The sequence below is a fragment of the Camelina sativa genome, chromosome 19 (genome assembly GCF_000633955.1).
Source record: "Camelina sativa cultivar DH55 chromosome 19, Cs, whole genome shotgun sequence".
Taxonomy (NCBI): domain Eukaryota; kingdom Viridiplantae; phylum Streptophyta; class Magnoliopsida; order Brassicales; family Brassicaceae; genus Camelina; species Camelina sativa.
Window position 1 is genome coordinate 4,158,759 of NC_025703.1, and position 15,614 is coordinate 4,174,372.

Genomic DNA, 15,614 nt, shown 5'->3' on the forward strand with positions numbered 1-15,614 from the left:
AGAAACCGAGGGAAAAATCTAAACGTCACTAGATATACCAAGAACAAGTTGATTGCATTACCCAAGTTCAGTAAAAATAAGACTTTGTTGCTGAACCGATCTGATATTTCTAGGGCTTCCTCGGCCTGCATTCATATATAGTTTTTATTTTGGTTTAATAACTAATCATAAACTTTAGACAACTTATAATATAAAGAAATAATGATCATTCAATTAAGATAAATAATGCTATACTTATACTAAATCAACTTATAAAATAAATTTTGATTTTCGTTTAAACATTATTTATTCTTTTAGTTACTGTTTTTCGTCCACCCATAAATTGACAACAACGTACCTGTCTCCTTGGTAACTCTTGTATGCCTCCAGCTGCTAGGTCCCCCCATACAGTCGTCGATCCTTGCGGGACTGCCTGTGCACGGTAGTATTTGACGATCGAGAGCTTGGGGAAAACGTATGCATATAGCATGACGCAAACCAACTCAAAAACGACGGAGATTGCAAAGAACAACACTGCCAATATCGACAAACAAATATGTTATAATTAATCGTAGGATTTAAATTAATAACCAAAATTGACGTATTTTTAAAGAGTATAGATAATACACTTACTAGCTCCCTTGCGAAGGCCATCCCTTGAGTTTTTGAACACTGCTTTTGTGACCTGCCTCAGTCCAGAGGTTAGTGCTCCCGAAGCAGCTAAGCCAGCTAGAAATGACTGATATCGATGGCCAAAACATTAAAAAAGTCAAAAGACTACCATTTTAAGCCAATAACTTCACATATTAAATAAATAAAATGATTTCATCTTTTCATAAATGCATTCAAAGTGCATCTAATGTATAACACCAATACAAACATAAATTACGTTTACCATAAACGAAATCATTTTGACTAAAATACTCAATTTGTGAATTTTTTTCTAGGCAAAAAATATGTAAACTTGAACAAATCAACTAACAATTGGGAGTGTTGTAATTACCTGAACAAACTCTGGTGCCATCAAAGAAAGATCTCCAATCATTCCACCTAGAACATGTGCATCCGCTAAACCAAACGCCGCGCTAATGACACATACTCCAATGAAAGAGCCAATCCCTCCTCTTCCTGAAGTAGATAAATCTAACTGCCTCATAGCAATTTTTAAGATAAATTCACATCCGCAAAAATATTATAATGAGTAAATTTAAACCATCAAGCTTATGATTCCAGTGAAAAAAATCCAAGAAAATAAATATTAAAATCATTGAAAAAAATAAAATATATATAAATAAAAACATTGAAAGAGTAACTCACCACTAGGACAGCAAGAGAACCAAGGGCAAAGAGACTGTATCCAAACAAGTTTCGACGTCTGGTATTTAGGCTTGCCTCTTTGTAAACAAGAACACTAAGTGCTCCGATGGCAAATGATTGGTAAATTATTGCAAGGATTCTCGATGGATGATACCGCTAGAATATTAAAAAAATCAAAACAAAACAATCAAGACGAGGTAAGTGACCAGCTGGTTACAAACAGAAAAGCAGCATATACATATATTCATAAAAACAAAAAAATGTATTGCACTTACGGGGAACATATAAGCATAATAATCCACAACTGTGAGCATAGTGTTCCATGCTAAAAGACATCCATTTCCAAAGAGCCAACAAAGAAGAAGAGCATTGTATCTTCCCTGAAAATAATTACGCAAAAGTTTTTGAGATAATCTCAAGATACAAATTTTTTATATTTGTAGTACATATCAATAAGATATATATATATATATATATCTCAAACCTGGTCGGCATTATTTTTTCAATAGCCATTTTTCAGAACTGTCGAAAAGGAACACACTCGAAGCTAAGTGAAAGGTACTATAGTGTATTAGAGAATGGACATAAGCTTGTCTGAAGTTGTCCATATATACATATAGAGAAAATCTCTAAGCTATCTACTCAAATTAGGAAGGAAATCTTGATCATAATCCTATCCTAATAAGTTTTGTGGCGTAAATCGATTGTTTTACATGATTATTATCCATTAAGATTTCGTAAAAATCCTAATACCTAATCCTGATTGGTTACCACAGATAACGTCTATTGACTAATTAGCTCCACGCATATCCATTCAACTCAATTAAGTAAAAATCCAAATTCTAATTGTACGGTCGACAAGGCTAGCTCCCTTTGGATAAAGATTGACCTGACTACATAACACGCGTCTCGACTAATTCGTTTTGGGCTTTATTCTGAATGTTTAATATGGTGTACTTGTAATGAATTTGTATCTAATATTAAATGGGCTTTAGTCCATATCATCAGTGGCTTCAAGGTAGAAGTGGGGGATATGTAACTAGAAAGGAACTTACAAGTGTAGAAAAAAACTAAGAAACGTTTCTACTCTAAATACTTTGAGCAACATTCTATGAGTAGAACTTCTCTCTCATTCTCTCTTTATTTTTCTATTTTTTTATTAATTTTTAATAAAATATTTTGGGGAAAGCAACGACCAATGTAGATGGTCTTATGTTTATGTTGACCCCATACCATGATTTTTTTTTTGAACAAAGACCCCATACCATGATCAATTCATGTTTTTGACCCATAGATATTCTTTTTTTTTTAATCTAAACTAATTGGTTTTCTTTTTTTCTTAAAGTCTAATACATTATTCAGACTATTTTTTTCTTCTCATTTAGTTGAGACGTAGAGTATCCTGTTTCATTTTTTCCTACATTCTTTTAAAATTGTTTTAATACAAAATAGCATACTATATAAATGTTAAAAAAACAAATATTAATATATATTTAATAAATATGATTAGTTATATGTAATCACCGTAAACACAAATTCTAGCTTGGACACGGCAGATCATCCTAGTTATATTTACATCATTCTAAATTCCTAATTAAAGATTTGTTAAGAATCACAGACCCCGATTCACCTCTGTAGTGAACCGCATATCGCGACTCTGTCCCTATTCCTCATTTACTTCACATATCAGTATGCATAACATAAACATAACACAGGGATTTAACGAATTCCCCTTATGCAGAGGGTATATCTCGTGTGGGAACCTTCTCCCACAAACATCCACTATCAATCAACCAAGATTTACACACAGTGTTTCATGTACAAGTTTAGAGAGCTAAGAACTACAGAGAAACCTGAAGAAGAAAACACATAATAGATCTAGTTTTTCTTCTTCCCCTCTCTCTGTTTTTGGTTCAGCTCTCCTCTCCATGTATAACCCTGAAACACCTCCAGAACCCCAAAGAAGCAACTCCACCTTCGTCTCTCATAAGAGTGTCCTGAAGACACCTTAAACCTAAACTAGGTCATATTCGGCTCTCAGCCCTTCAGCACCAGTCGAGCTTCTACTCTTTTATCATGGTTCTGCGCACAGCTTCAAGCTCCATGTACGACGCCTGCACATGCTCTCTGCACTGCACCCTGTGTTTCTGCATCTGCCCTGCACAGCGCCCTGCGCTGTGCCCTACAGCCGCCACCAATGTACCACCAACTTCTTTAGTGCGTCTTTGTGCTTACCACGTTTATCTTCAACCCTAGCTTTCCTTATATAATGAAACCCTAAAACTTATGTCGGTTTAGACCTGCAGACCACACAATCTGAATTTTGTATAGGCTTTACATCAATGTAGGCCCAATTCATGGTTCAGACCAAACAAGTCCATATGAAACAAACATTTACAACAAAATTTATATTTACATCTTAACACCGCTTTCTCAATGACAATGTTGTTTGCCATGAGAAAAGTAGAAATCACCAACGTCGTCGTTCGTGCGTACCACTTTCTTGCGGTTGATTTGGCTCCACATAAAACTTACTACCTACAGATTTATAACTTTTTATATTTCTGTAGTAATTTTTATTATGAAATTATCGTTCTTTTCATATAAAGTATGATTATATCTATTCCTTATGCATATGTAGTTCGTACTAACTAGTGACTTGTCAAAAATTCAAAATTTTAAAAAGCGAAGAAAAAAAATTGTTTGGTGGATAGATTGGATATATATGAGTTGCTAGATGTATGTACGTATAGCCTTGATCGTGAATTTTAATATATCAAATCGCGTCGATACGCACGTGATATAAAAACCGATCCATCCTTCATGCATGGACCGCGTGGTCTCTTACTCTCTTTGGAATGGTATGTTTGCAGCTGATCATAACTAGATATTTGGATTAAACTACCTTCTAAACGTAAAATTACTGTCACTCAGGGGCGGATCTAGGCTTATGAGGAGTGGAGCAAGTGCCCCATACTCATTTTCTTAATTCTTGTAAATTATTAGCTAAGTTGTGTGATATATCTATTAAAATCTACAAAAAATTTCAGTTTTTTAAGATTGTGCCCCAGGTAAAAATGTTATGTTGTGTAATATATCTATTTAAATCAACCAAATATCAGTTCCTTAAAGTTGTGCCCCATACAAAAATGGCTTCTGCATCCGCCACTGCTGTCACTAAGATTATCAGTATGTGAATTAAAACAGATATAGTAAGATAAAATAGAAACCTTGTCATTTTTTTTTGTCAATCTGGTAACCTTATCGTTTAATGATCAAATGGACGGTGAAAGTCTTTTTTGGTCATTGTAACAGATCAAATACGTCATGAAACTTTTGGTATCCATAATTAGGATATTCTTTATATACATGTCACTTTTCTATTAGTTTTAATTTTATTATAATTTAGTATGATTTAAAATTTTAATCTAGCTAAAGACATTTCATTTCTATGAGATGCTCTAACAATTTTCCACATAAATTAAGTAACCATCAATCTTATTGGTAAGTAAAGTATGAGGTAAGTGTGAAACAGTGAAAGTAGTATTTTTTGTTTTGTGTAAATTGGAAGAAAAAAAAACAACTCGCCAAATTTTCCCACCTTGGCGATAAGAAGAAAAACATATACAGTAAAACCTCTATAAATTAATACTCTATAAATTAATAAACACTATAAATTAATAAATTTTAATAGTCCCAAGTCGGGACAGTGTAAAAAATAACAAAATTTGATAAGATAATAAGATAATAATTTTTTTGAAATCCCCATATAAAATATGGTCCCAATAATATCATAAATTAATAATCATGTAAATTTACATATATATATATATATGTTGATATAGTAAAATATGTTTCTCTTAAACCTCATATCTATAAAATAATAGTTATATTGTATCTTCAAACTATACTGGTATAAAATATTCTATAACATTTCATAAAACAGCTAAAACATTTTAAAGTTTTCAATTTCTACATATGCATCATTTACATTTTGATAGTTTGATAGACTATTAAAATACAATAATTGATAATTTTATTCATAAATATGAATATTTATGTCATGTGTACAAGTGAATTTGTCTATAATATTTGTAATTTCTTTTCTATAATAATTTTTAATTATTTAAAATTTAATTCCAATACCATAAATTTACAATATTCTTTAATTTATAATATTTGTAATTTATTTTTAAAAATTTTCTATAACATTTGTAGTTTCATAATCTTATTTTGCAAAGATTGTCTCAATTCATAATTTTAAAAAATTAAACAATTAAAAATATACCTGTAAATTAATAATTATTAATTTACACTGTAAAATAATAATTATTAATTTATAGATAAATTAATATAACTACAAATTAATAAAATATCTTGGTCCCAATATTATTAATTTATAGAGGTTTTACTGTAATAACTATTAACGAAAATGTTTTACTTTTACCCATATATATATGTACACATAACACATTAATAACATTTTTCATATTTTGTATGGTTTACCGTTTACCCATACATACATACCCATGAATAGTTGCATTTGACTATAGCTGTATAGCACCATCTAAACCAGTTTGCATATATGTTTTGATTGAAGTAATCTCAAACTCACTAAGAAAACATATATAGTCAAAGTAACCATTTAGTACACCCATTATTTACTCTCTCTTTTTGTTTTTTTTTTTTTTACCGTGAATAGATAGTTAAAGAAAACATATGTATCTTAGAGACATCACTTATATACCCAGAAGATTTAAGAGGTTATAGTAAATTCATGCATGGGACCATCGTCACTATAGCTTAAATTCGATTTTTCTTCTACATAGACGACAGTCGACACGATCCGCCTCTATCGCTATCGCACTTTTCCTCTCTCTCACAGTCTCGATCTCTAACCTTTTCTATTGTTTTCGTTTAGTTAATTATTTAGTATTTTATATAAACCTTTTCCATCTAATCGTTGGATAATAATAAAAAGTTTCGAACCTTCACTTTTCATTTTCATTATTTTGCACACTCTCTGACTCGAACACTTCTCTTCTACCAAATCAAAACTAAATGGAGGACCATCATCATCAAAACCACCCACAGTACGGTATAGCGCAACCATCACCTCTTCATTTCTCATCTGATCTCTTCGGCTTCAACCTCATTTCGGCACCGGACCAGCACCATCGTCTTCATCATATGACCGACCATGAGATAAGTTTTTTGCCACGTGGCATACAAGGTCTTACGGTGGCTGGAAACATCAGTAACGCTATAGTAGCGAGCACAAGTAGTACTCGTGGTGGGTTTAGTGGCTTTACCGACGGGGGAGGAACAGGGAGGTGGCCGAGGCAAGAGACGTTGATGTTGCTAGAGGTCAGATCTCGTCTTGATCGCAAGTTCAAAGAATCCAATCAAAAGGGTCCTCTTTGGGATGAAGTTTCTAGGTCTCTCTATATTTTACTTTTCTTTCTTCATCTCTCTCTCCAGCTTTATTTTCCCAAAGCTCCCTTTCATTTGGGAAAATTAAGATTCATAATTAAAGATTTTGGTACATTATTATACAAACTTAAATCAGTGAAAGTGACGTATTTTTCATTCTTTTGTTGGTTTTGCCTCATGATCTTCTTAGGATTATGTCGGAGGAACATGGGTACACTAGGAGTGGCAAGAAGTGCAGAGAGAAGTTCGAGAATCTCTACAAGTACTACAAAAAGACAAAAGAAGGCAAAGCGGGTCGACGTCAAGATGGTAAGAACTATAGATTCTTCCGGCAGCTTGAAGCGATCTACGGCGAGTCCAAAGACTCGATTTCTTGCTATGACAACACGCAGTTCCTAATGACTAATGCTCTTCACGATTTTCACGCTCCCAACATTCATCATAACGCTGTCCCTCATCATCAGAAGCCCTTGAGCAATACTCAAAGCCTTAGCATTTCTAACAATTTGAACTCCTCCTCGGAGTTGGATCTAACTTCCTACTCTGAAGGAAACGAATCTACTAGAGGGAAGAGGATGAATTGGAAGGAAAAGATCAAGGAATATATTGGTATTCATATTGAGAGGTTGATAGAGAAGCAAGATTTTTGGCTTGAGAAGTTGATGAAGACTGTGGAAGACAAAGAACATCAAAGGATGGTTAGAGAAGAGGAATGGAAAAGGGATGAAGCAGCAAGAATCGACAAGGAACGTCTGTTTTGGACAAAGGAAAGGGAGAGGATGGAAGCTCGGGATGTCGCCGTGATCGAGGCCTTGAAGTACCTGACGGGAAAGGCATCGATAAGGCCGAACTCTTCATCCCCTACAGAGAGGATTCATGGGAACATAAGCGATCAAACGATGGCAGATGAAGAAAATAAGAGCAAGATGGAGAAAAAAGAAGTAAATAAGAAAAGGAAAGAGACTTGGTCAAGCCACGGTGGGAATCATTCGAGAATCAAAGACAGTATGATGATATACCAAAATCAAGAAACTAGAATTAACGATTGTAGTCGAGATGATGAGCAAGGCCACCATGAAGGTTATATACCTTCAAACTCCAAGGAAGGAAACCCTAGCTGCGACATTGCCATGCCGGCTAGTCCTACAAACTGTTTTCCATTGCTCGTTGGAGATGGAGATCAAAACTCGTGGGAGGGTTATGGTTTGAAGCTAAGGAAAGAAGATAATCCTCAGTAAAGGTAGCTACTTATGCCATTCTCAGAATGAAGAATAAACGGTACTTAATTAGGAAAGATGTCATGCGTGGCTAAACCGTGAGGAATAAATAACAGTGAAATTAGTATAAGATAAAAAGACTTTATATATATTAAATTAGGGGTTAACCAATGATAACGTTTATTTACGACCAATGATCATGTATTTAATTGGTTTTGTAAACTAAAATTTGTATTGTCTAAATATTAAATCCTTTTTTCTATTGTATCCTATATATGTTACGTACGTATATACTCCTAGAGTCCTGGTGTATATGTATTACTTGTTTGTGCTAACTTATTAATTATCCTTATAACTGCTACTCATGCGGTACATAGTATGTTTTCATATAAAGTTAAGCTTATTAGATTTCCAAATCGCAAATCCCATTTTTTATTCACGATCGAGTTGACAATTACATAACGAAATATACTAATACAAGAAACCCATGCACATAAAGGTATAGTATGTAATTTTGGATAGAGACGTACGTACATATTTTCCTTTTAGAATGGTATGTAGCTGAGTAGGTCCGTAGAGAGGAAGAGTAGAGTGAGATTTGAGATCAGAGTGGAGACAGAGTAACTATTTGCCTTTAATTCCTGATTCTTAGAGATACGAGTCAATACACACTTCCCATACATTATTACTGCGACATTTTGATCTTGTCTTCTATACACATTTATTTCATTTGACCACTTACATGGTTCACTCCAATATTTACTATACTGCACAACGGAATTTGAAACATTCAAGTTCCCCTAGCCAAGAGTCAAAACGTAAAAGATTTGTATCGATCACGTTCACGCTAAACTAATATGTGTACGTATATTATTGGATGCTAGTCGTGGATCCAGTTCCAGCTAGCTAAGAGTCACGCTAAACTAGTTTGGGAAAGCTCTAAAAATCCAAACTGGTTAATTTGCAAAAAAACTTATAAATGCCTTTGGTGATTGGTCAAACCTCAAATCAGATTGAGCCATTTGATATATACATTAATTAACTGATTATATAGTCATGATTTTGCAAAATGAGGGACAGAAACTGAGGAGATGGGAAGAGACAATAACTATAAAATAATAATAAAAGATACAGAAACTGGTATGATTTTACAATGAAGAGGTGAGATTGTCCCCTACTCTGCCCACCTATGACTTGACATATCATCAACCTCCTCAATATTTATATTCATAGATAATAAAATAAACATATATGACCATGATTGTTCCCAAATCGAAGAAAAAAACAACAACAAGAGAGAAAAGTTGATAATTCAATACATTTAGTAATAATATGTTCAATATTAGACACGCTAAATGTCATATGTATCATGTATTCATGTTCTTGTATTATCATAGAAGTGAACGGTTTAGCTGAGTCTTTTTTCTCAACTCTGTTTTTTAACCAATCCGGTTTACAACGCCAATTTGTAAGAGAAAAAACTAGGCCTTCTTTGTTTATATTATTGGGCTTATTTTAAAATCAAAGCCCATCATGTTATCCAGCCTAAAAGGAAAAAAATCTTATAAAGCTGAGGCGGCAAAATCTCGATTCTCCCAAAGTCTCTTCTTCTTTAGGAACATTGTTTCTCTAATGCTCTCTCGATTCGCTTCTGTGCATCGATTCGAGAAGAAAGGTATGTTTTGCTAAACTCTGTAATCTATTTTTAGTAATCTATTTTTAGACCTAAGTCTATAGGATTCGTGAATAAACCTTAATTTTGTTTGAATATGGATACGATTTGTACTTATTAGAGCAATTGCATTTGATTTTCTACCAAATCTGATTTGGAATTAGGGACCAGAAGATTGAAATTAGCTTGAGAGTGACTAAATCTCATCAAGTATGATAACTGAAAAGATGAATAATTGCTGCTGCAAAATTTATGAAATAATAACTTAAAAAACAAAAAAAGATGAGTTCAAAAACTAACATCCATCGCCCAAAACGATGGCAAGGACAAAAAAAAAAAACAAAAAGAAAAGGAAACATTGTTTTTTTTTTTTTTCCTAAGAGAAGTTTCAAGAATCTGAAAGTTTGGTGAAAGCTATGATGACCTTGATGATGTATACCCCCTTTTAACCCATGAATCCAATGTCTTAACTCTATGTTTATGCAATTTGGAGGTGCTTCTTTCCTTGTTTCTTTGGCTTCTTTCCTTGTTTTGTTGGCTTCTTTACTTGTTTTCTTGGCTTCTTTTCTTGTTTTTTGGGCTTCTTTTCTTGTGTTTTGGGTTCTTGGTTGCTTGGTGCGCAGTGCAGTCTTCTCACTAGAGTCTTTGGCTTACGATTCTCCTTGTCGAATCCCCTTACGCAAACATATCCTGCATATCAATTTGCAGATTCTTTTCACGATTTCAATGTTTTCAGCTAACTATTTATATATAATAAGCATAAGACTTTAGCATACCTTTCTCGAAATTGTCTCGGATACTGTCCAATGTTAAACCTACAAAAATTCAGAAAAGCTTTTTCAGACCTGACCTTGGATGTATTGACAGTTCATAAATTGACAGTTCTGTTTTGGATATTTTACCTTTACAAATTACGCTCACAGAAGATCCAAAGTATGCGATTCTCTTTGCTAGTTTCCATATCAGTTTTCTTGGGACGTCAATTGGGTTGATGCTAGAGGCATGGTCAGCAAAAACCTGCACAAAAGTATGCCAAATTGAGCTTGTAGTAGAGTGTTGCTTGTGGTCATTTATCTAAGTTGACTTCAATTTGGGAAAACTTTACGTACCTCATTGGTTTGGAAGTAGGTGCCATTCAGAGGGAAGCCTGCTCTCATTGCTGTCCTGCAAGGTATCTGTTCACAAACAAGTTGTCACCTTTTCAACCTTCCTCATAGTTTTCTACTGATTAAATGAGATTCTCTTGAAAATAGTCTTACCAGTATAGTTCCACGCACTATTTGTGATTCCTCTTCCCGTATCTTGTTGCATTGGAATCATTTCTTCTCATGACATAATGTACTGTCGTTTCCTTGGAAATCACATCTTTGTTTAGGCGGTTGAATGGAGTTTTCAGTTTCACCTGGTTTGGCAAATCATACAATCACATGTTAGGCACTCTTTTATATACATTTGCAAACCCATAATTATGTAGCATTTTGTGTGTTTGTATATGATCTTTGAAAAGAACAATCATGGTCAGTTGTTATTGTGTTTACCTGGCGTCCAAATGGCTAACAGGTAGGGAAATATATCCTCAGCTTCTCGCCTATCAAACTGTAAAATAAAATATAATATCAAACAGTTTGTAAGAAGTGGAGAAGTTGAAAAATTCTTGCAAAATCATAACTTGCAGGAGATACTAACCCCTTCTATAATAGGATGGTGGTCAGGGAGCTCATAGCTGTTAAAAAATAAGAGAATTAATATGAGACAAATGCTAACTGAGTTCTCAAATTTGGAAGTGGCAACTCACACGNTCATGACATAATGTACTGTCGTTTCCTTGGAAATCACATCTTTGTTTAGGCGGTTGAATGGAGTTTTCAGTTTCACCTGGTTTGGCAAATCATACAATCACATGTTAGGCACTCTTTTATATACATTTGCAAACCCATAAATATGTAGCATTTTGTGTTTTGTATATGATCTTTGAAAAGAACAATCATGGTCAGTTGTTATTGTGTTTACCTGGCGTCCAAATGGCTAACAGGTAGGGAAATATATCCTCAGCTTCTCGCCTATCAAACTGTAAAATAAAATATAATATCAAACAGTTTGTAAGAAGTGGAGAAGTTGAAAAATTCTTGCTAAATCATAACTTGCAGGAGATACTAACCCCTTCTAGAATAGGATGGTGGTCAGGGAGCTCATAGCTGTTAAAAAATAAGAGAATTAATATGAGACAAATGCTAACTGAGTTCTCAAATTTGGAAGTGGCAACTCACACGAGGTGCTCTGTGCGTAGCCTTTCCTTGGACTTGAGTTGACGTGTAGGTATTGCTGCTGCTTCTGCGCTTAGTACCACCAATTCCGTTGATGTACCAGCTTCCTTGCTGAGCATGATTGTAGGAATCATCTCCTGACTTGCCCAAGGATCATTTTCCAACAACTTAGAATTTAAAACTCTGTTATTGTCCCAAGGATAATCCTCAATGTCATGCATTGTATACTCTGGTTCGGGTGATGCCGGTTCTTCAATGATTGGTACGCAGCTTCCGGATCTTTGCACTTCTTGCTCTTTTTCTTGAGAAAGCAATAAAGATGGCTGGAAATTAACTACAAAGGGTTTGCGTTGATGTCTTCTCTCATGGAGCATTACAGTTGTTCTATCGCTCGCCTCTGGTTCTGGTAGAGCAAGACGTGCACTGCAATATACCACAAGCATAAGAAAATACAAATACCATAGACTCATGATCTCTTTCTCTTTTAAGCTAAAGTTTTTTCACGAATTACGATAGCATGATAAATAGTTGATGCACATGATTGTTTTTGAACGGACCTATCATTTACTGGAAACTAATTCAGTAACTATAGTATTTTGTGGATATAATAACCTTTGTGCACTAGCGTAATGTCGGCACTCCGCCTTCATTGGACATGCATTGCAATTGGGAGCTTTTTTTGTGCAGAAGACCTGTAGAATCGGAAAAGTCACTTTAAGATGTTACCATTCCACAAACAGAACAAGTTTTGTGACAGAAGGAAACAAATGAGATATATATTGAGTTACCTTGCCGAACGTAATGAGATGATAGTGCAATTCATACCTAGAATTGTATTATTTAGTAGCGTTATTAGAGAAGTTAAAGGATCTAAAGCTATGCAAAAACAAAAAAATTACTTACAACGTCTTTTGGTCGAGCTTGCAGAGCCTCGGCCATAGGTACCTCTGAACAGAATCTAATACAGGGTACCTTGAAAGAAAACGGCTTACCTATTGAAATGTTTCATGTTTCCTTTCATAATGATCTTTTAAAGAATTACTTACAGCTCTAGAAGATGCATTTGCAGCTCTTCAGGCAGTGGCTGCAAAGGAACCCATCCTAGTCTTACAGCTATGCGTCCGACATTGGTGTCAACCTACATTTTAAAATATGTAACTTTTGATATCTCTATTGTACATAGTAGAGTATTCTTCACTAACTTACCGGGAATGCAATCTGGTGTAATGACAGAAGTCTAACACACTCAACACTTTTCAATCCCAATCCGTTTATGCTTAGTAGATACTCCCTGCAACCATTAGCAGTCACTTGTCATTTTTTGTTCACCCATGAAAATGCTTTTGAACCATCGGCTATATATATTATATAACATCAAGTGTTGTAAATAATTTTCTTACTTGGCTTTGTCAGGGGGAACATCTCTTAGCCACTCCAAGTCAATGCTTCCATGATCTTCCACCAGTCTGTTGGCCTGCCCAATTTCCAAAGTCAAATTTCACCTTGTTAGATTGTATATTTCAAATACATAGCACAAAAAAAAAAACTCTTATTGAATTAGTCAAACCTTGATTCTTCCAGCAAGCAAGTTGTTCATCCCTCGTTTTATGATTATATTAGCGATTTTGTTGACGTCTGCACATCGAACAGCATCCCAATCAACTGTATCCCTTGTTCTTTCTGTTTTCTCTCTCTTTTTGCCACCACTTTCCGCTTCCTTTCTCAAACTATCCCAGTCAAAGCTGTCCTTTGGCTTGCTCTTTGCTGGTTCCTTTGAAGTTTTCTTTGATGAGGATTCATCTACCTTGTTTTTGCGCGGTCGACGTACTGGTCTGGAAGTAGTTGGTTTCTTCTTCACATCCTCTTTTCTTGTGTTCTGTTCCTGGTCTTGTGCATGAAGGGTACTCTCCAGTTCTTGTTGATGGCTGGACATATGTTGAACATGAATTTCTTTATAGTCTATGTTTGTGAATGAATCACAACTCTCTACTTCAGGTGGTACTTCATTTAAGTTCAGTTCGAAATGAGAAGAAGTATACGACACCATAGAAAGACCCTTCGAGTTTGGTATATGACCTTTGCCTTTCACCATTTGGGAATCAACTTGCTCATTCACCAAACTTGTGTTAAATGGATCCGACAGCATCATTGTTGATTGGTTTGTAGAACTGATGGAACTGTCACTCGTTTTAGATGATCCCTGACTACAAACAACATCAGTGCCGTCCTCATCATCATCATCATGAATCTCCTCTATGATGACGCAAGTTGGATTACGAATTCTTGGATTCATCATTGTTTCTTGAGTTACTGAACTTCCCCACTCTTCAGGAGATGATCTCTTGTTGAAGTTTCAGTCGAGAGGAAACGCAGCAGCTACATCCATATATGCGGAACTGCACAAGAGAAGAAGTTGATAATTATGAAACCATTCATGTTGCACATATCCTCTGTTTGTTACAAATCTCTTGAATGCATTTTACCTTGATGAATGATCTGCAACATTCTGGGTGAGGAAAACTCCCACTACTGAATCCACAACCGATCCTTTCCAAGGTGAGAAAGTTCTATCGCCTGCAGTAATAAGTTTGCTTATAGACCATTTTGCTTTGTATACAAAAATAAACTTAGGTTTAAATTTCAGCCACGAAGAAGTTAAATAAAAAAAAAAGTACCTTGGACTCTACACATTTGAGCATTGAACGAACTTGCTCGGCCTTTTAACACGTTCCTCTCCTCTTTCCACCAGTTACGTGTTTTCTCATCTGATCCATCAACACCGTTGCTGTGGATACTCAGCATCAAGAGTTTAAAAACTCGTTTGGTCTCAGGATCCAATTGTACTTTCGGTTTCTGCTTCTTGCTATACTTCACCAATGCCTGTTGCTCTTCATATGTCTTTTTGTATAGAATGAGTGCGGTTTCTCTATTATGTGGAAGGCAAAGACCTTCTATGTTGATGTCTAGCTCTTCTAACAACTTAGTGATGGCATCAATTGTCGAACTTCTTTCCCACATGTCAGCAAACGATGTACCTGCATTTCTGTAAGAGTTAGTATTGATTCCAAAAGTTACAAAACTAGGAATCTATTTAATATTGAAAGTGCTTGTGTGTTGATAAACCTTGTGGAGATTGGCGTCGCCACTGCAGGTCTAGTACCCTTGCATTGATTTGGCTTGCTGTAGGGTCTCTTGGACTCCGCTTATTTTTAAACACTTTTGTTTGTATTGGGGAAACGTCAACGATAGCTTTAACCTGCGGAGGTCTGCCACGACGGTTAGCTTTAACCTGCGGAGGTCTGCCACGACGGTTAACTTTAACCTGCGGAGGTCTGCCACGACGGTTATGTACTTTTCTACCACGTTTGTTTGCTACAATGCTTTTTATAAGTTTACTCAGTGACCGGACGTTCCTTGGTCTGGTCACTATGGATGATCTTTTTCTTCCCAAGCTTTGAGAAATGTGTGATTCACTGGGAATGTCTTGTTCTGATTCCTCGAGAGTTGCTGGTCCTGTGTTGACCGGGGACAGCATAGAACCGAGGCCATCATTGCCTTGTTCTGATGAAGACGGATTGATTCTTTGTTTTCTCTTAAAGGCATTGGTTCTCCTTTTCCGTCTTCCCTTTGGGATGTTACTAAATATCACAAGTGTTCTATCGGTTGGTCCTTCTCCACCTGTGTGACCTTCTAAAGGGAAATCTAGACCACAATATTCCTCTTCTTCGTCTT

General features: G+C 35.3%; 3 protein-coding genes across 3 annotated transcripts in view; 1 reads left to right on the forward strand and 2 right to left on the reverse strand.

Moving 5' to 3' along the window:
* LOC104767400 (equilibrative nucleotide transporter 2-like) overlaps nucleotides 1–2,024 on the reverse strand; it is a 2,808-nt gene extending 784 nt beyond the window's left edge. Inside the window, exons 1-7 of the mRNA XM_019240797.1 lie at nucleotides 2,010–2,024; nucleotides 1,572–1,676; nucleotides 1,293–1,452; nucleotides 983–1,122; nucleotides 613–718; nucleotides 338–513; nucleotides 7–125 (exon numbers count right to left, since the gene is read on the reverse strand). Of these exons, the coding sequence (XP_019096342.1) occupies nucleotides 7–125; nucleotides 338–513; nucleotides 613–718; nucleotides 983–1,122; nucleotides 1,293–1,452; nucleotides 1,572–1,676; nucleotides 2,010–2,024 (821 nt within the window). The remainder of the gene's footprint in view (nucleotides 1–6; nucleotides 126–337; nucleotides 514–612; nucleotides 719–982; nucleotides 1,123–1,292; nucleotides 1,453–1,571; nucleotides 1,677–2,009) is intronic.
* On the forward strand, nucleotides 6,265–8,208 carry LOC104764696 (trihelix transcription factor PTL-like). The gene is made up of 2 exons (XM_010488280.2): nucleotides 6,265–6,734; nucleotides 6,920–8,208. The coding sequence occupies exons 1-2, from the start codon at nucleotides 6,358–6,360 to the stop codon at nucleotides 7,965–7,967; spliced, it is 1,425 nt and encodes a 474-aa protein (XP_010486582.1). The 5' UTR covers nucleotides 6,265–6,357; the 3' UTR covers nucleotides 7,968–8,208.
* LOC104767401 (DEMETER-like protein 2) overlaps nucleotides 9,563–15,614 on the reverse strand; it is an 11,878-nt gene continuing 5,826 nt past the window's right edge. Inside the window, 20 exon segments of the mRNA XM_019240798.1 lie at nucleotides 9,563–10,308; nucleotides 10,395–10,433; nucleotides 10,521–10,635; nucleotides 10,728–10,793; nucleotides 10,878–10,930; nucleotides 11,157–11,214; nucleotides 11,414–11,493; nucleotides 11,629–11,686; nucleotides 11,777–11,813; nucleotides 11,886–12,305; nucleotides 12,495–12,574; nucleotides 12,671–12,707; nucleotides 12,786–12,854; nucleotides 12,929–13,020; nucleotides 13,089–13,173; nucleotides 13,283–13,356; nucleotides 13,450–14,278; nucleotides 14,366–14,456; nucleotides 14,558–14,917; nucleotides 15,006–15,171. Coding sequence (XP_019096343.1) covers nucleotides 10,097–10,308; nucleotides 10,395–10,433; nucleotides 10,521–10,635; nucleotides 10,728–10,793; nucleotides 10,878–10,930; nucleotides 11,157–11,214; nucleotides 11,414–11,493; nucleotides 11,629–11,686; nucleotides 11,777–11,813; nucleotides 11,886–12,305; nucleotides 12,495–12,574; nucleotides 12,671–12,707; nucleotides 12,786–12,854; nucleotides 12,929–13,020; nucleotides 13,089–13,173; nucleotides 13,283–13,356; nucleotides 13,450–14,278; nucleotides 14,366–14,456; nucleotides 14,558–14,917; nucleotides 15,006–15,171 — 3,021 coding nt within the window. The 3' untranslated portion in view covers nucleotides 9,563–10,096.

What these genes read in the sequence shown, in the direction of transcription:
- LOC104764696 (XM_010488280.2), top strand. Translation starts at nt 6,358, where the DNA reads ATGGAGGACCATCATCATCAAAACCACCCACAGTACGGTATAGCGCAA. An exon ending in CTTTGGGATGAAGTTTCTAG is followed by an intron (nt 6,735 to 6,919) that starts GTCTCTCTATAT and finishes TGATCTTCTTAG; the next exon opens with GATTATGTCGGAGGAACATG.